This window comes from Venturia canescens, chromosome 5 (assembly GCF_019457755.1).
Source record: "Venturia canescens isolate UGA chromosome 5, ASM1945775v1, whole genome shotgun sequence".
Classification (NCBI taxonomy): domain Eukaryota; kingdom Metazoa; phylum Arthropoda; class Insecta; order Hymenoptera; family Ichneumonidae; genus Venturia; species Venturia canescens.
Window position 1 is genome coordinate 5,650,048 of NC_057425.1, and position 24,457 is coordinate 5,674,504.

The 24,457-nt window shown below is 41.5% G+C and overlaps 3 protein-coding genes across 9 annotated transcripts; 1 reads left to right on the forward strand and 2 right to left on the reverse strand.

Moving 5' to 3' along the window:
- Window positions 1-388: 388 nt before the first annotated feature.
- Window positions 389-4,194, reverse strand: LOC122411503 (uncharacterized). The gene is made up of 3 exons (XM_043420341.1): window positions 3,722-4,194; window positions 3,335-3,634; window positions 389-3,209 (listed from the first exon to the last, which is right to left on the reverse strand). The coding sequence occupies exons 2-3, from the start codon at window positions 3,513-3,515 to the stop codon at window positions 1,150-1,152; spliced, it is 2,241 nt and encodes a 746-aa protein (XP_043276276.1). The 5' UTR covers window positions 3,516-3,634; window positions 3,722-4,194; the 3' UTR covers window positions 389-1,149.
- Window positions 2,546-13,359, forward strand: LOC122411504 (putative gustatory receptor 28b). Of its 7 annotated transcripts, none has more exons than XM_043420343.1 (8): window positions 2,546-2,577; window positions 7,754-7,867; window positions 10,000-10,334; window positions 10,412-10,819; window positions 10,907-11,179; window positions 12,222-12,299; window positions 12,451-12,540; window positions 12,701-13,359. In XM_043420343.1, exons 3-8 carry the CDS (start codon window positions 10,011-10,013, stop codon window positions 12,752-12,754), a joined length of 1,227 nt encoding a protein of 408 aa, XP_043276278.1. In that variant the 5' UTR covers window positions 2,546-2,577; window positions 7,754-7,867; window positions 10,000-10,010; the 3' UTR covers window positions 12,755-13,359. The 7 variants fall into 7 exon arrangements, 6 of the variants coding, with proteins under 6 accessions (XP_043276278.1, XP_043276279.1, XP_043276277.1 ...); XR_006261164.1 differs by lacking the exon at window positions 2,546-2,577 and having other exon boundaries at window positions 7,297-7,867; window positions 12,701-13,070; window positions 13,154-13,359; XM_043420344.1 differs by lacking the exon at window positions 2,546-2,577 and adding an exon at window positions 7,297-7,494.
- Window positions 13,360-16,713: 3,354 nt separating this feature from the next.
- Window positions 16,714-22,551, reverse strand: LOC122411124 (uncharacterized). Its single transcript, XM_043419675.1, has 3 exons — window positions 22,349-22,551; window positions 20,822-21,223; window positions 16,714-20,085 (listed from the first exon to the last, which is right to left on the reverse strand). The coding sequence occupies exons 1-3, from the start codon at window positions 22,409-22,411 to the stop codon at window positions 18,463-18,465; spliced, it is 2,088 nt and encodes a 695-aa protein (XP_043275610.1). The 5' UTR covers window positions 22,412-22,551; the 3' UTR covers window positions 16,714-18,462.
- Window positions 22,552-24,457: the final 1,906 nt, after the last annotated feature.

Here is a 24,457-nt window from a genome sequence, read left to right on the forward strand (position 1 = left end):
CGTGAAACTCGATCCTGGAAAACGGTGGAAAGAAACTGACCAAACTTTCTTCGTAAATCGAAATAACGATATTTCCCATTTTTTTATCCTTGCTCTTCAACGGTTTCGACTCAGAGCATTGAAATTCTCATTTACATGAAACTTTTTTTCTAGTTGAAAGCGAATAAGTGGAAAAAAATGTGGATATAAAATGAAGTTTTAAGCTGAGGGATCGAACGGTAGCTGTTGGCGACGAAGGTTCGTGCTGAATTGACAGGCAAGATTAATCACTCGTCGGAGCCAAAGTGCTCAAGTTTCTATGATAAATTTACGATGGATGGTAAAAGACGATCTTGAGGAAATTGCATCGGCCTGGGCCGAGTCAAAGATTGCTATAGATGTATATTAAATCTCGACTTTTCGAGGAACAGTGGAATCTTCCTTTGCTGTGAAATTTCTTACGGATATTGGCGCTCTGACGATAAGTTACTCTCGTTCGAGAGCACGCCACGAGCCAAACGATAAATTAGATTGTGATGAATCGAGGAAAACTATAAAACCTTGAACATTCAGAAAGAAACTTGACAAAATGTTGCAACTGTTTCCGGAAAACCCACCGGTTTCTGGAGTACCGGATGACAAAAATTATTCGAAATTAACGACTTTCCTGAGAGTTAACAGAGAAATAAAAATTGGCTGCAACTGAATCAGAGAAATCGATGTTTTTTGAAAAACTCAAGTGACAAATTTACTGTTGAACGATACAGAACCAGGCTCAGTGTGTCTCTTGATCCTTCGAAGCGATGAAAATTCTTTTTCTTTCGTTAGCAAGACCAGCGAGTCGATATTATAAAATCCGCCTGAAGCTCCGTTCACAGAAAAAAGTATAAAAAATCTATGATCGGATTGCCAAACGTCTTTTCATTCCGGTATCAATGAATCTTCAATAAAAGAATGTACAAACGCAGCAATCTTGTTTTTTTTGACAATTTAGTTTTGTTTGGTTGGGGGAAAAACATCGGCATGACAGTTGGCCGACGATCGTCGAAGATTGAAGTCCACCGGGCAGGTCGTAGGTCCCCATGGTGGAAGATTGTTCTCGGTCCGCATTGATCGGTGTGAAACTTGTTCGAGAGCTTAACTATTTGCAAAGTTTCGAAACGAGGAGAATTAATCTTTCGTGTTTGAATAAGGTTCGTTGGCCAAACTCGTGCAATCGTCCACCGTGAACCTGCACCTTTTGTCCACTTCTTCACTTCCGGTTTGATTGATCAACGATTTATTAGTCGTGGATGATTCCTGGTTACTAGGATTCTCGTTCGGTGGCGATCGAGCTAAATTTTCGTCGAGATTCACGCGGATTTCTGGCCCGAATGCAAAATTGGTCTCGTACCGTTTGGACCAATGGGCATCTGTTCTGGCCACTTTGTTCGGCGGCTCGTCGTCATCCTCTAAATTGTCTTCATACACACTGGAAGAGACTCTCGATCGTTTGGACCTTCCGGAAATGGGGTCGCTCGTTTCCTCTTGCCTGCTGCGCCCTTCCAGCTCTTCGCAGATTTGTATGGCGGTCAAGATCTTCAGTCTCAACTCTCCATCGTCCCGAGCTCCTGCCTCGTCGCCCCGAGCCTCTTCCTCGTCCTCCGATTCCAAAGGACCCTCAACATTCGCATCTCCCAAGAGCAGCCCGGACTCCCGACACTCTTTTCCACTCGGTCCAGCCTCCCCTGGCAAATTTTCTGCCTTTTTTTTCTGCAGACTCACGCCCTCGCCTAAATCGTCTCCCGGGGCTAAATTTCCCTCGAATTGATCAAATTTCTCGACAGCTTTCGGAATCACCTCGCTCCGCAAATCCGAACTCGCCAAGTTCACTCCCCGCAAACAACGATCCATGAGAATTTTTCTCTTTTCAGGATTTTCGTAAATTTTTCTCCCCGACGAATTCGCGGTTTCTGGATACTCGCACGAGTCCGTCGTCGCTCCCGCGCCGACCGTTTCGATGCCGAGTGCATCGTTCGGAACCCCGGGGATCTTGTTCGCGCCAGGAAATCCCGAAAACTGTACGATCCTCGAGTTGGTAAACTGATTTTTGCCCCGAGGTTCTGGAGTTTTCCTCGTTCTCGTAGAGAGTTGATCGTCGGAGGGTGCTTCATCGGGACGAGCATTCCTGACCATCTCCGCATCGCGTTTCTTCCCATCTCGAGCTTTCTTGCTTTCCTCAATTGGAGTTTCATCGGAGTCGTCGCTGAGCTCAACCGTTTCTCGACAACTTTTACGAAGATTGTATCCGTGCTCGTTGTTATTAAAATTCGGGAGAGTCGATTGCTCGTTTCCCCGGTGATCGGGCGTGTCGCACAGCCCATCGTCGAATGTGACGTACTCGCGGAAGCTCATGCCGGTCTCGCAGCTGTCCCATTCGGGGCATTGAATCTTCAGGAAAGATTGGTCCTCGCGAAACTTGGTTCGCTGGAAGCTCGCGACGATGAGATTTTCGGAGACTTCTTGCCACGCTTGAAATACGCTCTGGACGATCTCCTTGGTGCTCCAGTCTTTCGTCAGCGGTTCTCGACGGCGCATCGATTCAACGTAACGACGACGGTACGTCATTTTAACGGAGTGAAATACGTCCCCGCGGAGGGGGCGCAGTTGCGCGGGAAAATCTTTCGGAAGGAAGAGCAATTTGACGTTGCTCAAGCTCTGGAAATTGTGCAGGGAACGAATTCTCTCGCGGCTGAGCAGCAGGAGAACATTCCGTTGTGAATTTGACATTTGCGTGTTCAACTTGTCGAGCCAAGCGGCGAAATTATTGTCGCTGATGCCGGAAACGTGGCGACGCTTCTGACGCGCTCCGTCCGCCCCTTTTTTCAATATGTAAGGATTGCTTATGAGCGGCTCGAGCTTTTCCGTGCCGGAGGAATTGCAGCACAATAGAATCGCGATTCTTTTCGACTCCGACGAGGTGTGAAACCTCTCGTGGTTCTCTAGAACATTCTCATCATCCTTCTGTAATGGTACATTCATTCCTTTTCTCGATGGCAAGTAATTCGAGTACATTATCAACTCGTCCACGTTGAAAAGGTCCTTGTACCTGTACTGGGTTATCAACGATCTCAAAAGATCTATCCACGTTCTGTAGTCGGTGAACGTCGGCCCATTGCAGTTTGTCAGAGTCGGTGAAAAACCGTATTTCTTCAAAAACACCGTGAGAAAGGCCCCCGGACATTTGTAGCCTTGGAGACGAAAGGAAAATTCGATGTTCGGTTTCATTAGTATTTCGAATGAAAAAAAATGGAAAAATTAAGCTAATTTATACCTCGTCGAGCTGGGAAATGACATTAACACTTTCGGTACTAACCAATGAGGCCGAAAGAATCCGCAATTTCCATAGCTTTTTCCCGAAGAAGTTTTCTGTCGAGTGGTCCGTTAGTCGCGTGTCTCTCACAAATCCATTTGAGCAGTTCAGTCTTGAGTTCCAACTTGGACGTCCTGCTCGTTTTAGTCCCGAGTGCTTTCGTTGAAACTTTTTTCACAGACATTGTTATCCTTTCTCTCGCATCGAGCTTAATTTTGAGACTTCTAAGAGCTGCTTGATTATCGAGTTACGAATTTCGCGAGTTTTGACGTTTCCTCATTCCTCTCCCGATAGCATTTGTCACTAGAAAACAAAACAAAAAGACTGAAGAGATTTCGCTGAGCAGAAATCAGAAATGGAACGAGTGAGGAAGTCGATCGATTTTTCCACCTTCTCCCGACGAGTCCATCAACTAATTTTGCAGTCCAATAAGTTCCCTGACACATTTTCATCCTTCAAATCCTCGATTACGTTTTTGTCCTATTCGAAATATTCTCTGACGGAAGTAACTCGCGAGGAAAACGTGGGCGTAGTTCTCCAAAGTTCGTTCAACCTTCCGTAGGAGTTTGGAGTTAAATATTCCAAAGAATTCGCGTATTGTTGGCCCGAGGAAAAGAGGGCAGTTCGAAGACACGTGGACGGTTATCTCCAAAGTGATTTAGTCATTCCTCGGATTGGCGTCAAAGACCTGCTTCGAGTCAGAAGCCCGATGTCTGCCCTCGAAGTCTCGTCACGTAAAAGTTATATTAAAAAATACCAGAACGCTAAATGGTCCATAAGCACACAAACTTATAGCTTCATATTTGCGTTAAATGAAGAGGAAATAAGTAAACCGTCTGAAAGTCCCATTTTCGAGTCCTCCATTTATTCATTTACTCGCATTCGCTGTTCATTCATTTTCTCGAAAATGTATTCTTTCGCTTCAGTTTGCTTTTTTATGAAAAATGTGAAAATACATCATTCACGGTGTTCGCATGCGTTGAGCGAAACCGCTTCGAATTTCCACTTCATGGATTTTTAAGGACACGTACGTACGTTTATTTACTCCATTTTTTCCATCGAGTATTTACAAGCGTTTCCAAACATTGAAAAATCGCTTAATCGAGAAATACATTTTTCAAAACCGTTTACAAAGAGAGAATTAAACGGCAATATTTAACGCGAAATTCACTGTTGAATTCACCGGATATATTTGACTGCGGGGACAAGCACGGTAAAATTTCAAAGATTTTGCCGAATTTTCAGTTTTGTAACAGTAAATATTGCGGATAGGACGTCAAAATTGACTAAATATTTCGGTAAAAGTTCCTACTTGGAACAATAAATATTATTTAATTTATAGGAAAATTCAATTTTTCTCCCATAATGATATCACGAACTGCAGCTCGTCATGACACTATCGTTACTCACCGTAATTTTTTAAACTTATTTCTCTCGATGTGCTATCTCTGTAAATAAAAGAAAGGTTTTGTCAGTACACAACAGTTTTATTGTTGCAATAGAGCTATGAAAGCTCCTCTTTCCTGACATATTTCCCAAACGGGGCGGAGTTATGCGTATTTTTCCGTGTCACAGCCCCAACACCCTGCTAGTGACGCTAACCATCCCACAGTTCCAATATGCATGTCCTCATTTAGCTTGCACTGCCTTCATGCATATATATCGAAGCATTGCTGGGAACATCCACGGCTCTGGTAAACTGCCTGGATTTTTATATCGATTTGAAATTTTTAAGTTGAAGATAAAACGTCGATAACAGCGGTGAGTTCATTCGACGTATAAACCCGATTCTAGAAAAAAAAATTTCTCGTTTGTTCTAAAATAAATTTAATTTATTCATGCAAAGTTTGCTTTTGTGATAGTTATAATAATAATACTCATTATCATGGTTTCATAAGAATTTTAATAAACTTTAATACATTCAAAAATACCCCGGGACAAAAGTGGGGTTCTTACATTCACACAGCGTCTCAAGATGGCACTCGAGTGATGAACAACGATCAGGCGTTTTGTACAAACAGAGAACATAGATTTACATGGAACAACAGGTCCGAGGTCATTTTTGAATGATTTTCTACTTTTTTGTGAGCTAGTTCGATAGTTAAAATAAATCAAAATAATATGCATTTATATTTGTATGGTTTTATTCGATGCTGATGTTTGCAACGTTGGAGTCCAACGAAATTAACGAAAATAACATTCGTAATTAACCAGTTTTTTTATTTCACGAATCATTGAATTGCAAATTAGGCAGGTACAACAGAATTGGACAATTACTGTAATTGGAGAGTTTTTTCAGATCATTTCGTTGGACTCTGCCACGAAATCACTGATTTTCAAAAATATCGTAAACCTTCGCCTGGATACAAGAGCAAACTGTTTCATGCCATGTCATTTTTTTCGTTCAAATATCATCCAATCTACCAAAACTTCATACTCGAATGTCAATGTCAAATTTTGTGTTGATCCGCGTAATTCAGCGGGTCTTAAAATGCAGATTCGAATCAGCCTTCAAATGTTTCCTCGAATTTTCACAATCACCAATGTTCGCCGGAGCTGACAATATTTTTCTTCGTAACTCCAAAATTTACCTCCAACGTTTTCCACCCATTTCACGTCCCGATGCCGCAATTTCTCTTCATTTCTCCCCTGGAATAACGAGAGAAGAATCAACAAAGACAAAGTTAAAAAAATGTTGTCATTTTCGTCAAACGCGACGCGTTCTGCTGGAAATTACACAAATACTGGCGAGTTTCCGTCCGCGTCCAAACATATTCGTAATTTCAAGAGTTCCACTTAATCCCAGCGTTCCCTTCTTGGAACGCTCGACACATATTTATGCAAAGAGAGAAATGTGTACTCGCGTATTTATCCACGTTCCGCTTAATATTGGACAAAACTACCCTTCGGATAATGCGCAGTTGATATTCATACCTGCTGGAGGGATGAGCGAATAACCGGTTTTTGCAGCGTCACAGAAACCTTCGATCGATTTGTAAGCTGTTGGGACTTGCACGCAACGATCGTCATCGGAACTCGATCGTTCCTCGTATGCAGAAGGATAATAGACGAAAGCAGCGCCGCAGGCTGCTATTATCTTAGTGAGAATGGCTTGATACACGTGTTGATGCAACTACGTAATAAGTTTACTGCGTGTAAATACAGCAATGTTGATTTTGCACCCTGCTCTCGAAACTCACGATTGCACGAATTATCGAAAGCTAGAATTTCCCGGAATTGAGAGCTTTTCGAATGGAAACTTGATGTATTGGAAGAAAAATGATTGATGAGTGTTCGCAATCTGTTTTGAGATTTCTACGAAACGTAGAAATCCTCAAAAAATATATTTTCAAAATGTGCGTTCTCTGACTCAAACCACAATCTTGAAATACAGTTTGGATTAAAACTTTTGGGGCAAACTCTAGCCTGTGATCGTGTCGAAGAATTTGATCCAGCATTTACTTTGAACTTGAAAAAAATATAATCTTCGAATCAACACTCAAAAACTTAGTGGCTTTGTTTCGATTCTGAATAAACTAGCAAGTGAGACGAAAATAGATTCTTGTTTCGTTAAATCTTTTGAGGAAGGAAATAAAACCGTTTTGAGGGATTCAGCGACTTTTTTCGTTCTTTCTGAAACTGCCCAAATTTTTTCTCATCTTTGCCGACTCCGTAGGTCAAAAAAACGTTATAAATCACTGCGTTTTTCTGCTTAAATAAAGTTTCGAATCAACAATAACAAGCCATAATAGACTGCGCAAACAGTGAATCAGTTGCTCGTTGATTTTTCCCCTTTTATCAGTCCAACCCCTGCGTTTCCGTACGCCTCGCATCAAAGGCTTCGTGATACGTTATCAAGCGTTCGTACGAGCATAACAACACTCCGTATGTAAAACGTTGCCTCCCTCCGTGCAGCTCAATCGTGTTTACATCAGTGTATTTTGCTTGTCGCTTTGAAGCAGCAACATCGCGGCAGTAGTGACGCTCTGTTTATGGACGGGCCCATCAAAGAATGTTCGCATTTTCCACTTTGCGGTGTTCGCCTCGTTCCATAATTCACTGCTTTGCTAACATGGAATAATATTTAGTGAGAGGTTTTCCGCGTGGATCGAGGGAGTGAAAGGAGTGGAGAAGCATCCGAGGGAAAGTAACACACAGCTCAGGTTTGCCTCGCTTTTTTTATCTCGCTCGATCTTTCCTTAAAATTTTATCTACGCGCGAAGACGTTCATGCGGTGCTCCACGGAAATAAGTGTTGCGAGGAGATCTGTAAGCGAGAGAGAGGATAAAGAAACCCAGGAAAAAAGGATGAAAGCGAAAGAGAACTCCGCAGGAAAGTTACACGAGGAAAAGAACTTGCGACAAAAAGTCTTGGGTACGCTGCTGCTCCATCCACTTACGTTTTTCCTCCTTTTGTGATCAGGAATAAAGATACTGACGCTTTCTTCTTGAGGCACTACGAGTGTATCGACTGGAATACTTTCCGCATCGCAGGCTGTAAACGAGAAAAAGTTTTCGCGTCTGGAAGAACGAGCAGGTGAGTCTTGTTCAGCTCATAGTCCTAATCCGTTCCTCTCACTTTTCTGTTTGTCATTACAATTTGTTCGATGTAATTCGTCGGTTCGTTCGCAGTCTACTTTGCCATTTTTCTTCTACAAATTCGTCCTCGGTCTTCACTCCCGACGCTTTTCGAGCGCCGTCGATTTGCGGGCTCATTTATTCCCGAAAAAAGCTCAGTAACAGCGACGCACCACAATCGCACGAAAACCTCTCATTTTATCCATTAAAATCCACTCAATGGTCCTGTTTCGAGGGAAACAAGAGTCCATCCTTCAACGAGGCGATTCGACAATTATCACGTCACTTTTCATACTTTTTGCTGAATCAAGGGGAGAAAGCCTGCGGCATCGTGCTGGCGAGATGACTAACGACCCTTCGAGAACGGCCCTCGGCACTCGCTCTGCTCCCTCGGACGTGGGGGAACGGGGCGAGTCGCCTCACTCCATTTCCCTCGAGCGATTCAAACGCATCCCCTGCAACTCATCGTACGACGAGTACAATCGCCGCGGAGTTCCTTTATCTTTTTCGCTGTGGTAGCCGGCAGCACGTACGGGTCATTTCGCGCCGCAGTCGCCTGACAATTTTCCTTCGTTTATCGTCAAGCTCTTCGGACGCTCGGCGAAACGATGCGACGACAAAATCTTACGCGAACGTTTTGAAAGTCCGTGGCGCACATTTCAGCTACGAAAATCGCGCTTGAAACAAGAAAAAAACCTTCGAAACTTCCAAACGCGAATCTCCCCTCGATGAAACCAATTCGTGCTCACATCGAACGTCACGTGCACCGATGTTACGAGAGGTTTTTAAATTACCCGAGCTCCTCTCGGTTAGACTCCGCATCTTCAGAGAACGACCCCGCTCCGTTACTCCTCAGAGATACCGTGGAAACGATTCATCTTCGACTTCTTTATCCGCGTGTATATGCAGCTATATAATGCTGTTGAAACTCCTGAAAAGGCGGGACGACGCTTTCGCGATAAATTCATACAAAAGCATAGTGAATGCATTTTTATCTAGTGGACAGCGTACAATAGACAGTTGCGGTATTGAAAAATCGTTTGCACACACCGCGCATACAACTTCGAATGAAATCGAGTGGTTTTAGTGTGGAAGTCACTTAAAAAATAAGAAATCTATGGATTTTAGCTTGAGGCTTTATATACACTTGGAGCAAACGGTAAAACGTGATTTTCTTGATTTTTTTTCTACAAGAACATGAATGTTTATTGAAAAACTGTGAACGGTGTTCGTTAGTACTTATGTTCATGTACTTGTATAATTTTTTTTATCAAAAAATTTCTCGAAATGGCGCAACTCCAGCTGTATTTTTTTGAGCATCAGTTGCGGTGGGCGTGATAACTAAAAAACTATTAATCCGATGCATGCCAAATTTATACCACTTATTTATTGTATTGATAGCTTGAGCCTGGAGGAGGGGTTTGTAAAAATTTGGATTTAAAAACAATAGTGACAGTTTTAACAAAAAAATCGTTTTTTGAGGTGCTACATTTTCGGTTTTTTTGTTACAATTTTTTCCAACAAAATGTGAAATCCTTCGTCCAGGCCCTAGCTACTATTACAACAAATAAATTTTGGTATAAATTTGGTATGGATCGGTTTAATAGTTTTTCAGTCCACCATAAAGGTATATTTTTCATAAAAGACGATTCTGAGATGATCGCGTTCAAATACCCATAGCTACGAATCTAATGCTCCGATCTTTATCAAATTTCGTGAGAATATTCTTCAGACACTGACTTAAAGAATATTTAAAAAAAAATTTCGATTTTTCCGCCCACAACAAGTGTATATAAGGTCTCCGCAGTTTCAGCGTACTCGATTGAACCGTATCCGATTGTAAAAAGCATTTTTTGTGAGTCATCTCTTCCCTTTGGAAGAATTGAGAGAAAAAATCGTCGATTTACTTCGAAAAATCCAAAAACCATTTCCGATTCCTTGATCCCAGTTCTTTAGTAGAAAATCATCGTACTTTCGACTTTTTTCCCCCTCCCTGACGCTATACGTGAAGTTTGATGGCAAAAGTGACTTCATCCAAACACAGTTCATTGGAATATCATGCTCTCGTTCTGATTATCGTTGTTTTTCAAGGTCAGATCACAATGGACATTGAATTGAGTCGCCTCCGAGTTTATCCGAGAGGATCGGAGGAGCTTCCTGTCGGAAGGAAAGTGATAGATACGAAAAAAGTGAAGGGGCCTGATTCGCAGCTGTACACGTCGATATGCCCGATGGTTTATGCGATAAGAGTGTTCGGTCTCGCGCCTTACGAGTTCCACAACGATATGCTTGTACCGTCGAACATAAATTGCATTTTTTCCTACGTGTGTGCTTGCATCTACACGTACATAATATATACGATCCTGGCGCGTTTCACAGGGATAACGCGAGAGCAGCCGCTTCTCGATTACACCGAAACTGGAAAGGTTTGTTGACAAAATAGGGCGTAAAAGTTTATACAAGCAGCGACAAGCGAGTCTGTAACGTTGACGAAACTTTGCAGACGATCTGCAACTACTGCATGGCAATGTGCAACATCATCGTGACGTTATTCTCGAGAGAAAAATTCGCAAAGGTCTGGAACACGATCCAGGACTACGACGAGACCGTGAAAAACTTTGGCTACACAAGGAACGAGAACAGAGCATTTTTATGGTCGTGGATCATACTGATCGGCAGTGTTATCTTATGGAGCACCATAAGCCTGTCTGGTATCGATGCATTCGCACAGCCTTGGACTGAAAACGTCGCTTACATGAGCATTTACGCTGGTACTTCACTCTCGGTAATAAAGTTCTCCGGGATCACGATGCTGCTCGGTCAACGCTTCAAGCATCTCAATGAAATCGCTAAAAAAAGCAACCCTGCTGGAACTCGACGGTGGCTGGGTAATCCCGTGGTTGCTACGAAGGTAAACGACGGTTCAGAAAACTCTTGGCAAAGCGTGTGTCCACATATCTTTTCGTAATCGTAATCTAAAGTGGAAAATTCTTGAAAGGACGTCGAGCAACTTCACAACACTCTGATGAACGCGAGCGAATCCTTAAACACCCTGTACTCGGGCTCGCTCCTACTCTGGCTGGGAACCCTCACTTACTACGTCATCAGCGCAATTTTCTTCCTGCTTCAACGAGCGCTGTACTTCAAATGGGAGCATTTCACTTGGGAACACGCGGAAAGGAAAATATTGACTTGTCTGATATTGTGGACGTTGGCCTACCTCGCTCAGATAATTTTCCTCCTCTACGCCTGCCATTTCACATCTGATGAGGCAAGTTTATAGTTTTTGGATTCACTGGTGTAAACACTCGTCACGAGCACCCTTTCCGTCAAGTCATTGCGTTTATTAACTGAGAAAAGAAATTTTCTGGTTGAACAAACTTCCTCGGTGGCTCAACGAAACTGTTGTTCATTCAACGATGTTTTAGTCGCGGTAAAAGAGCAATCATTTGAGCCAAACATTGACAAGTTTCGTTTCCTTCCCAACGGTTTGCTGATCCATCTTGCTTGGATTGGAAACCTTCTTTGCTCAATTGTATCGATTCAGATAGAAACAAGGACAAAAAATCCATCTCCGAAGCGTCAAACGAGGGCGCTGAAAGAATTGAAAAATTGAAGAATTTCAAGGGTCCGATGTGTCGATGGATCTTTGCTAAAAAGAAACATCGCGGATGGCCAAAACTTTTATTTCGTTTCTATAACAAAGCAATGTTCCCTCATCGAGTAATTTACCTTCCCTCCCCCCACGAGTCTGCATTCGTACATTATTTTTGTGCCGACGCGTATATTCGTACGTTTTATTTCCATCGGGGTGCCATCAGAGCATTCCGCATCTTTTGTCCCTTTATATACGGTCTTAATGATTGCGTCGAGTGTTTCTCTCGCCCGAATATCGCACGATTCAGAGGCCCCTGAAATCTTTTCACAGTGAAAAGAAAGAGGAATAAGTGGGCGAGAGAAAAACTGAAAACCCACTTCTTCAATCCAGCCGCGAGTTAATGTCAGCCTTGGATGGATCGAGCCCGACCCAGATTTTAACTCGTTTGCAAACAGAGACAGTTCACCTTTTATTCAAATTTTCCATCACCTCGTGCCGCGCTTCTTACCCCATGGGGGTGCACATTTTTCTCTCGAAAAAGTGCTGTATTCTGCTCCAGGCTTTTTCCGACCTAAGTAAATCGATTAACCTGCAGAGAAAGGAGGAGGAAAAACAGAAAAAATTATCGTCCCTCGCAGCTTCGGGAACGAAATTTCGAACCGCGCTCTTGCTCGATAAACAATCATCCTTTTATTTTTTTAAATTTTTTACACAGGCAAATAGCACCGCTTATATTTTGATGGCCTGGAAACGGTGGTTCAACACTTCAGGGTTCTCACGAGGTCGATACGAGGCGAGTTGTAATGTTGAATTTACTTTTTTTTTGCTCGCTCGTTTTCTTCGCAACGAAGTCAAAATTTCGTTGCAAGAATCGATTTTGTATCGGTGATTCGGTGCTCGTTGAATATAATTATTGCAAAAATTCATTTCATTTAATTCTCAAGCGTGTGGAAACGTCGATGCACCTGATGAATCGAAGACTAAACTTCGCTGCCGGAGGCTGTTTCTACGTGAATTTACCGCTGTTGAGATCGGTGAGGATAAAATAGGTTAAGGTTTGAAAAATCTCCTGTGTCGAATCTACCTTCAGAAAATCCACCTCAAAATTAGTTGTGGAAACAAATTAGCTGCACTATACGTTTCACGATCGTCTACTGGGAAAAACTCATTTTTCTTGCCATTTTTTAATTTCAGATCACAACTCTGCTGGCAACGTATTTGGTGATACTCCTCCAATTCCCAGATTGAGCCACGAGCCCGATAAAAGAGAGTTTGAAATAAATATTTGTACACAAAATTTTCAGGTCACTCAATAAATCGTGAAAAATTGACGAATGAAACGGAGGAACGTTGATAAATATTTCACTGCTATTTTTTCATAATTATTTCGCTTTCACAATATTTTTCAAAAAAAAAAACAAAATTTCGTTGTATTCAATTAAAATCTTGCAAATTCGCTTTGTCCTTGAGGAAGTAAATTATCGGATCGCGATGATGGAACTTTTGCGCTATCAAAGGGAACACGAGTTTCTTCAGTATCCAAATGAGTGATTATGATAAACACGTAAATATATATGCCCTGTAGCGTTCCCTCATGATCCCACGTAATTCCTTCCTGATTGGTATTGCGCTCTGCATGGTCTCCAGGTTTAACGGCAAGGTAATATAGTTCGGAGTGAAAGGGAGTGAGGGCTGCGCGTGCACGAGACGTCTAGGATCAAGACTGGATTTACGATCTTTGTGGAGATGAAGGAGAAAAAGCTGCAACGACCCAGAGAGATACGGAGAATTTCGCTTCAACTCGTGGCGGCTCTACGCGTTTTCAAATTAATCTGAAAAATACACGTGCATAATCACTGTTCTTACGATATGCTATCGAATAAACTAGGAAAACGGAACGAAGGAAAGTTGCGTGAAACCCTCATTTGGGATAAAATCTCATCAATCTTTTTTCGTAGCTTTGCTCACATCGATTTGAGATCGTTTTAAGTCGGAATCAGAATTTTCGTCAAAAAATTGCTTCTCCGCACTCGTGGATCGAAATTTATAAAAGAACGATGAAAAACGGTTGTTAAAAATCGAATATTCGTTGAGAAACGAAGAAGTAAATAATTTTGTATCAATTCGACGGTTACTAACGGTGTTTGAAGCCAGATTTTTGCATGTGGGAAATATTCTGACGTGGAAAACGGCAAGGGAGTTGGAATTGCATATAAATCTTTTCGCTCCAACGTCTTTTTTTCTCTATCTTTTTCGAGGGTCAATTTTTTTGATCTCATATTTATTTCTCATCGTCACATATGTATACTATATCGTAGAAATCTTGGTGCTCTGACGCAGCGAGGCTGGGAGAAGGAATTTTTATTTGAAGATAGAGAGACGAAGAGAGTACAAGTAGTACGAAAGAAAAATAACTGAAATTTAAGTCTCATGGGAAATTATTGATATTGCTGGCTCGGTCTGAAGCTCTGCAGTGTAAAAAAAAATCTCAGCAGGTTCGTTTCACTCGAGTGCGTCTTTTGATATTGGAAAAGTGTTGTTTTCAGGGGCTTCGCATCCGGTGAAGATGACTCGTAATCATTCGATGATTTTCAAAAGCAAAATTAAGGCATTTCTATCGCTCCAGTGTAATCATACTACTGCTTGAGACTCGTAGTGATCAATATTATTGACATATGTCAATAATATTGTCACTGTTTAACCTCTTTTCCGTCGATCTGTCAAATTGAGGTTAGGACTACACTCAGCGTAGTCCTAGGGTCGTAGGAAATTCAATGCCGGAAGTTCAAATTAAGCTTGATATTCCATAAAAATTAGACCGATAAGTGCAACTTTTTTTGGGAGTATTAGATTTTTTGGGATTATTACTGCAAGTGTTGAGTTATGAATTGCAGATTTTTTCTAGGATTTCATGGATTTCTATGCAACCCCTTTTACAGCAACCGGAAGTTGGGTTTTTGTATGCCGTTTTGAAGTTCCTTCACGAAAACCACCCAGTTTTAATAATTAATTTCTCTGAAATCAGGTCGATAACCGACCCTGAAATTTTACACAGCCCTTTATTAAAACAGTCGAAGTACAGCATGCAAAATTTTTGTTCAAATCGATAGAATTACCTCAATGCTGCATGAGCTCGAAACGTTGGAGAAAATACGAAAAGTTTCATGGGCAGAGAATGGACGTACAAAAAAGCAGAAATTCGACGTTGAACAAGGTGAAAATAACGCCCATTTACTCACGAAAAGGACGAGCAACCATCAACCCAAAGCAACCGTTCGAAAGAGCTTTCCTCGGAAAGTCCGAATTTTGGTAGACTTGCTTTATGGAAGTGGTTTCGGAGGACCTCAGGTCTTGTAAAATTGTCACGCGAGGTAGGCTCGTTTCCTGGCACAATGATCAAGGACATTCGTTTGGTCGAAGCCATTTCCTAGTTGAATTGTTCTCCGGAGAGCTGCTTCCGAGAGAGTTGTAAATGTGCCTCACATTTAACAGAGAGCTCAAGTCCTGTAGCTCGCATCTGAAAAGACAAACAGCCCCATTCGACGACGTGGTTTGTACTGGAAACCGCAGCAAAGTAAAGAGCCAGTGTCTGTGTGCACCGAGTGTCCCCCCCGCTCGAAAGATAAATAGGGTGAAATTAATTTGAGAATAACATTAAATGCCGAAGAGGATGTCAAAGATTTCCTTTGCCAGGGAGGATCTTTGATGAACTTTCAAACATTCGAGTACAAAATTGCTCCTGCAAGTCGAGTGAATTCGATGTTAATTGAGGCAAAGCGCTTCAGTTCTGCATTATTCTAAACAATTTGGATTTCGTGTTTGCGCAGACGCAGTCTTCGAAATAAAAAAAAACGATGCCAACACTCGGCAAAGCGAAGATCGTGCGAATCGCTGTGAAATGAAGATAGAAAAAGTGAGGGAGAGTGAAGAAAAAGAATAAAGCGAAACGAAAGAGACGACGAAATCGTCGACGTCGTCGCCGTCGTTTTGCGGCCACGGCCGATGGACCAACCACATCAATTTTCTACGCCATCGCCCTGGAAAATTGCCTTCTCTCGTGGAAAACACTCCTTTTTTCTACCAACTAACATCATCTCGAGTTGCATACGAATCCGTCCCTGAACCCAGCCTCTCAACGACGAGCCACGAAACCATAAGTTCCACCTGAGAGCGAAAAAAGTTTCTCAGGTACTCGAAACCATCCAATCTACACGAGCTATTCCATTTCCATTCACCGACATTATCATTTTCAACGTTCCTGTTTCCTTCCATTTCAGATAATCTCAAATGCTCTAACTGCTGATGATTTAAACAAATCTTTATCCGTTTATCGTGAAAAAATTTTTCCCTCCTGCATCGTAACTTGTCATCAAAAGTAAGGAAAGTGCCTGTCGAATTTTGTCGAACCATCCTAAAAAACTGAAGCCTCAAAAAAAGAATTTCTCATCGTGATTGACTGACGTAGAAAAAAAAACATTTTTTGTTACAAAATAAACAAAAACTTGCTATTCACTTCATCTTCGAAATGTCTCCCCCGAATCGCAAACAAACTAAGTGCTTAAATGAGCATCCGTTTCAAGTACGTAGGTTACGACGCAAGAGGGCAATTCAAATTCTCCTCCTCGCTTCATATCAAGCAGTTTTTAACGCGTTATCTCTGATCTCCCCCCGGCGTCACGAGCCTCGATTGAACGCCGATTTTATCGATTTCTTCCTCCCTTATTTCGCATTTCTTTTTGAAAGTTTTTTGGCGAGATGCATCACTGTCAACAACACCGGATCGGTCGCAGGAGCTTCTTTGGAGTTCCACTTTCATTCGGTTTGAATGAACGACGAACGTACATCGACGGAACAAAATCCGTTGTTGTTGCTTGAGCGAATCGCTGAGCGACCCTTCACAGCACTTTCAAATTTGCCTTTTATTGGGTCACCGGCTCGCGATGAATATATACAGCAAGGAGACTCCACTATTAACTGATATTAACGACTGCGGGAACCGTTATAATCTCATAAACGAGGATATTGAAGTTTATTGCGACTCAAGTACGACGCAAGATATTCGAAAGTCAATTTGAATCTCGAGGGGCGATCGTCGCCGCGTATACGTAGGCCAATCTTACCTTTTGTTCACAGCCAAAATGCTGATTCGGATCAAATACTGGGGATGGAAAAACGGACCGAATAATTTAAGGGGAAAATCAACAGGATTTATAAAAAAAGGGGCGATTTATTATTAATTTTTCTTCTTTTTACAACGTTACATAAGTATTATAAATTCTAGTCAATATCACATGCTGTAAAAAAAACTACTGCGCACTTTTCCCACACACATGCCATCACGACTAACGATCGAATAGATAAATCGATTGTACGACTTTATTTACAATCCGGAACACATCGCATTATCATAAATTTTCTATCTTTTCCTTGTGCTTTATTTAACCGAGTAAATTTTTAAGGCGCAACGAATATCTCGTTGTATCGTTTCTTTTGTAATAACAAAAGTTTGCAGCTTCGGCTTAAGGCACCGTTCGGACTTTGAACCAGCCTGGAAATCTAGAGACATGTAAATATATGGCGAATGTAATCGTGCTTGAATCATTTAAATCACACGATTAACGAACTTTCCAGGAGAAGTCACACTGGTTTGCCAACATCTTCGATTATTTTCGAAATGAACTTACTCAATTCGGTATTTCTCAACTTATTGATCACAATCTTTTTCTTGATTCGGTCATCAATAAAATGTGTGCCTCGTGTGCGATACGAATTAATTTCATTTGCGTTTTTCGTCGACTGCAAACTTGCATCCGCATATATGTACATGCTGAAGATTCGAGGCAGATTGTGAGTCGCGCACGGTTCTTAGTTTTTTCTTCTCAAAGATATCAAGCTTATTCTCCTTTGAACAATTCATTTTTCATCTCTGATTCCCTGAACACACGTCTCGTGCTCAATATTTCTTCACGAAACATACGAGAGTTTTCTTGCATCCTGCTTCAACGCATTTTCCAAATAACCCATTTTCTCGATCTTTTTTCCCCCTCTTCAAGAAAATCCTCGTTCGAGCTCTTGCTGAAACATTTCTCAGGGAAATATGCAGAAGACTCCCGGACAATTTACTCGAAGCGCTTCGTTTATTTTGAACCTCCCAGCAAAATGGCACTCTTCGTCTCAAATATTTCTTCACGAAATATACGAAAGTCTCTTATTTGCATCTTCTTTCCTCACACTGCCCAAATGACTCGTAAATTCGTCCCCTCGAGCTCTCGTTATCACATTTCTCACTGAAATGGAAGAGACTCTTTCGGACAGTGCGAACGTTCCCCTGCCAATCGATCTCATAAAATAGTCTTCGAAAGATTTCGAGTGTACAATCAACCTTAAATGACTTGGCTAGAGCGCGATCTATTTTTAAACTTACAAGAAACATTTTCGCGAAGCCGAGCGCGGTTTCTGAGCGCCCAGGCGAGATCTCGGTCGAACGATGTTTCCGGAGAAACACACGAGACTCCGGCGCGCGTTGTGACGACTCTCCAATAAAATAATCAAGCACCTGTCGTACGCCCGACAAGCCCGATATTCATGAAAGCAGAAAGTCGTGATTAATTCCTCTCGATTAACAATACAAATGGATTTTTGTGAATCTTGAAGATTTGCTGTGACTCGGCCTGAGAACTCGATAATTCTTCGAAGCTCTATTTATCATAAAAATAAGTAATATTAGTTTTGATTTAAAAAAGTGACTAGTTATACCAGAAACTCGATCGTGGCAAGCTTTTTTCCGATTCTGATGCAGCCAGCCGTCCGAAGATGATGCCAAAATCAGTATTTTTGTGCTAATTACATACATTTACGTAAAATTCATTTGTTTTCGTAGTCGTTACGTATACGTATAAAATTCGACGATATAACCAATCACTCGAATCAAACTTATTCGGATAAATGATATTGGATTAGACGATGATTCCATTTCTGGGAGAATCACCGTAATAATTAGCATAGAGAGGATTATTGCAGTTGAGGTCGCCGATGGACCTGAGAAATTGTCGGCCCTGAATCATTCTCATGTTCCTGGGTTTGATGGTGGCGTAATGGGGTTCCTGGGTGGTGGGAAACCCGTAAAATTCGCTGGACAAAGGGGGCCGGTGACTCGTGAAATTGTCGTTGCGTCTTTTCAGCGAGAGAGCATCATCGTAAATACTGGATCTCGGTCTCCTCGGGATTTTTGGTTTAGGCACGTCGTAGACGATCTCGCTCGGCAGTTTTCCGATGTTTCGTAGTTTATCAAGGCTCAGGAGGCCGGGCTCTGACTTGGAGAGGTATCTTCTCGGTGTATCGTAGTGGCAATCTTCCCCGGGGAATGTCCAAGTTTGAAGTTTTTTCCGGAGTTCGACGTTGTCGAAATCTGAGAAGCTCATGTCGATTTGACTCCCGATTTTGTCCGATGAGCCGTTCGATCCACCGTCGCAATCGTCGACGGGCATTTTTCTCGCGGAAATGAAAGGATGCTTGGGCAAAGGTGGGGCGATGGGTTCGATCTCGTCCAGGAAAGTCCAATTATTTTTCGCGTTTTTGGGATTCGCTTTGCGACCCAAGGAGCAAACTACTTTGGCTCCGGGGGCGCAGGGAAACGCTGGGCCGAGTGAGAGCCTCAGTTCGGATCGCGAGACTTCCTCGAGTAGGATTCTCTTCGAGGAAATGCTCGAGGTGTCCGAGGCTTCGTCGCTCGTCGAGGAGAAATCATCGTCCGGGAAATTGTCGTCGTTCTCGTTGATGCTGACGTGCTCGAGGTTGGATGCCGGAGGCTTCTGGAACGTGGTCATGTTGTACGCTCTCCGGTCGTCCTCGAGGGGTGCGGGCTGTCCAAACTTCTGTTGGAGCATGAGATCGCCGATGGAAACGAGCGAGACGAGGGACGACGAAGAGCCCGATTTCTCGTCGTAGCCCGAATCTTGGAGCAATTCTTTCGTCGTTTCCTCCTGAAGATTTATCTCGGAGCAATACAATTTGGAGGTTTTGACCGATGATTTTTTACCGGTCAGCATCGACAGCAGTTTCTTGAAGGACCTTTTTCGAGGTAGCTTTTGATCTCTTATCGGGATCCAGTCGATCGACGTGTCTTCGACCTCAACCGGCTCCTTCAAATAAGCACCCACGATTTTTGGCTGCCTTTCTCGTCTCAGCGACGAATCTCTTCTGACGAGATTCCTCGACGATTGCATCGCTTCATCCTTGGCCATTGGTCTCATCAATATCGTATCGGATTTCGGACGCGACATTACCTTTTTTTGTGACATATTTTTCTTCGGGAAATGCAATTCCTCGTCCATCGTGAGACAACTTTTGCCGAGATCGAGACTCCCTTCGCTCTCGCTCGGTGATTCTTCTTCGCGGAATGATGATGACGCGATGTACGAGTTCAGGTACCGAGAGAGACGACTCTCCAGACTCTCGATCACGTACGTGTCGCTCAATATTGCCATACTCTCCTCCATCATGTCCACAATTGTTGCCTCATCTCTGAACGAACCGTCGTCGCTCGATTCGGATTCCCTTGAGATTTGCTTCGCCTCCGTCTGGGCAAAAAAAATCAAAGAAAATACATGAAACGAGGAATATTCGAGAACCACGATGTCAAATTTGAATTACAAGAAAAAGTTGAAACGTGCAAATTTCGTTAAGGCAGTCGATAGTCCGATCGATAAAACAGATCGCTGAACAAACTTCATTTCCAGTGATCGATCGCTAAAGGAAAATTGAGCGGATAAAATCAGTGAATCGATTCAGCAGACAAATTCAATACAGATCGAGGAATCGAATAAAACAAATCGGTGAAGTTCAGATCACGACAAATCTGTAAGATTAAAACTAAAAAAATGACTTCGCGAATTATTTGATTAAAAAAAGGGTTTTTTCAAAAATTTGAAAACGCTTTATCAACTGTGCTTCGACGATGTAAAACTATTTTACAATACGAAAATATTGACTTTATGTTCGTGATAAATTTGAATATTGAAATGTTAGTGATGCTCGTTTAAAATGAGAAAACAAAGCTTTTATTTTCATTGTTGACTTTCGATTGAAATAAATTTACGTGGCAAAATGAATTGAGCTATTTTATGCCAGCACGCAAAAGAGGAAAAAATGGTTCTCCGTAGTCGAAAATTCAAGTTTCTTTACAAATTTTCGACCATTTTTCATTAGCTCTCGAAGAATATTTATTGAAGAAAAATTCGAATACGAATGCACGAGTAAAAACGTCGATATTGGCTCCACGTGAAAATTGTTTAATCCTTTTAAAATGATACTCACTTTGACTTCATTGAATGTTTTGTTGTATTTTTCTTCGAAAGCTGCAACGAGTTTTTTGACGAAACGTCCCGACCTCGTGGCAACTTCCTTGTTTTCCCGTTTCGTCGGTGACAAGAATCCCATTTCGAATTCGCGCCTGATTTTCTCAATTTTTGGGATGTCTTCAGTGTCGCTTGTATTTTCCGGCGTCCTCAGGCCGGGCATGCTATTCCTTTGATAATTTTTCTGATATCCTTCGGTTCTCAAAGTGATTGGCCTCGAAGGGCTTCTCGGAATGGGCGGCGAGTTAGTCTCGTTGAGTGAGCACGTACTCCGATTTCTTACCCGATTCGGCGTCTCGCAGTGTGGAAAATTTTCGACCTTGAGACTCGTACGGCCGAGAATTAATTTTTCACCATCCAACTATAGATAATAGTGATCAAACGGTCATTTATTTTCGCGACACAAAAACGTGCGTTAAACATTTTCAAAATATCAAATTAATGGGAAATCGTTGTGAGCTCGTAATTTTTTTTTCAATATTTTGTCTGCCGTACATCGCTGTATAGCAACAAAAATGAGGCGATTTTATTACGACTTTTCGTAAAAATGATTTTCGACTCTAACAAGCGTTTCTCTTTCGTTCGCCTTCCAAATATATTCCCGATATTTTATATAAGAGAGAATCGATCACAACTTCAAATTTCCCGACTCTTTGCATGGACTTCGAAATACTGGCTGTTCAACGGCAATCCAAATTTCATACCGTTACGGCGACACGTACTGAGACAAAAGAGGGGAAAATCGCTAAGGAAAAAAGGGTAAACACTTTGGTCTCGGACTCTTGAATACCTCGCTGCTGGCATATAATTCTAAATGACCAGGATTATGTTTTCAAATACGATTCTAAGAATATTGACCCTCTTTCCTTCGGTGTGCGAGTCGCTACACACGTAGTATGAGAAAAAGCGTGCTCTCGGTACGTGAAAACTCCAAATTTTCATATCTCAATTTGCCAAGCTTGATGCACTAAATTTACGCACAACTTTTGCAATATTTTTTTTAAGCGAGTGAACAAATTTGGGTTTTTCGAGTTTTCGGAAAACGCAACGCTTTAAAAAACATTGATTTTTTCGAGTCGGTTAAAAATGATTAATTGAATATTCAAAATTAATGATATTCATTTATAAAATTGAATTAATCAACGAAAATAGAAAAATCAACGATTAATAACAATTGAATAGTGCAACCATGAATCATCATCGTTTGAATTATAAAATTCATTGAAAAATGCAATAAACTTTTCAATATTTGATGAATAAAGTAAATGAAGAAACATTGAAAGTGGAAGAGCAACGTTAATTTTGTATGTTTGCGAGTGAAGTGAATCGTGCGTTGAGTAAATAAAAAATATAAAATTGTTAACTAAAAGTATAAAAAATCATGAGAATCGTACATTCAATTCACTCGTACATACTTCGAGATGAACAAAATGTGTGAAAAACTCAGCGAGCACCGAATGATGAAAAAAAAAACGTTGGCACTCACCTCGTCTTCGCTCTTTTTGAGCATTCGTTGTAAAAAATTGTTCATTTTCATAGAACCGTTCATCACGTAAACTTGTGAAAAAGAACAGATAAAAACTAAAAACTGATGCTTCTAGCCGGCATGGGGGTTGCTCGAGATACTGAAAAATCACTTTGCCATCGATGTGGCCACTCCGGTAAAGTTTGATCGATGCTCACCGTTCGATATTCAAAATCGCACTAATGAGAAAGAGACGAACGCGAGGTGAATCCGCAGAAAATTAGTGGCGAAATGCATCGGCCAATCAGAGCGATTTGCTTGGCGTGGGGTGAGTGGTGCGGTGCTCGAGGCCCTGGACAATCGAGAGAGTTGCAGGTCAGGGAATTAGCACGAAATCGGCTTCAATTGGTTTTTGACCTGGACCTTCGATCGTCCCTTTGTGTAGCAACGATTTACCGTTTTATTTAATCCTCCAGGTTTTCCTTGAAACAGCAAAATGAAGAGACATCGTTAAATCGCACCCAAGCTTCACCAAAACCATTCAATTTTAGCTGCCAAACGAAATGAACTCGCTCCGATGAATTCCCCCATTAAAAATTCGAATATTTACGCCCTTTTGCTGCGGAGAATCTTCATTTTATTGGTAACTACGAAATTTCAGTACATTGTCAATTGCTCTGGCTAACACGCATTGCCGAAATTACTAGAGACCGTAATAAAACGATTTTAGAGCCTCTGACCATTGTTCGGCCGCTCATCGCCGTCAGACTTATCCCTCGCAGCCGCAGGTGTGGAAGACGCGCGGGATGCAAATTTTCCAAACTTTTTTAACCTCCTTCAAATATAAATTTGCAGTGTTGCACGGAGAGAATTAAACGGTAATATTTAGCGTGAAATTCACTGTTAAATTTGCCGGATATATTTGACTGCGAGGACGAGTTAACGAAAATTATTCATTCCTGTATAACGCACGTCAAAATTAATTAAATACTTCGATAAAAGTTCCTACTTGCAACAATAAATATCATTTAATTCATAGGAAAATTCAATTTTTCTCTCATAATAATATCATGAACTGTTGCTCGTGATCGCACTATCGTTACTCACCGGAATTTTTGAAAATGAATTCTCTGCTTGTGGAGCGAGGTATATTAACGAAGACCGGAACAAATCGCAGCGTATTAAAGTCGAATTAAAATCGATCAATGACATTCGAGTCAAGTACCAAAAAAAGTTGAAACCACTGCTTTTCCCTTTTATTGCAAATTGCGTACACTTTTTTCTCCACAATCCCCTGGATTTCAATATTTTCGTTCCATATAAACGATCCATTTCGACGAGGATCGTCCGCTTGCTTTTCTCATCAGCCCACGTGTACACAGTAGAGAGAATAAGGCGGATTTGAGTGAATTAATTGAATGGCAATGCTCCGGTACTTCGCCCTTTCCCGGATTCGGTGTTTCTATGCGCACAAATTGAGTTTCGAATTAACGTTTCGCCTGGCGAAATTCTTTTCAAATTCGATTAAAAGTATAAGAGAAACGAAATTTTGTTGTCATTCTATCCCCAGAAAACTCCGAGATTGTTTCCAATTCATCTGAAGAGAGTTAACTTCAGAAAACTTCGAATCTTTCGCAAACTAAATTTCAATTACTCACAATTTCCTTACTGGCTCATCGCAGCGTTGCCAATCATCCTGAATAATATAATTATTTCATGCACTGCACAAAAACATGAAAATTTCACAAACACGCAACTAATTTTAGTGAAAATGTTGTTCGTTGATAAAAACCCCATTTAGTTGGACCACAATATGGCAGATTGCACTACATTTTCGTTGAATCGTCACACAATTCACTTCATACAAAAAAAACAGTCGAATTCACCAAATTTTCGTCCAATTCGATGAGATTTCGATCGACGAACAAAATCTCCGTTTCAGTGCCTAGCGAAATTCTCAAATGAATTGATTTTGAATGAATCGAAAAATGTGAAGATTTTGTAGTGAATTTGAACACACCGATGGACATTTATTGCCTCGCATCGTTCGAAAACGTCTAATAAATTCGTTTTCACCGGATTAATAAATTCGTTATTTATCGAATGCTGTAATGAAGAAATAACGAAAAT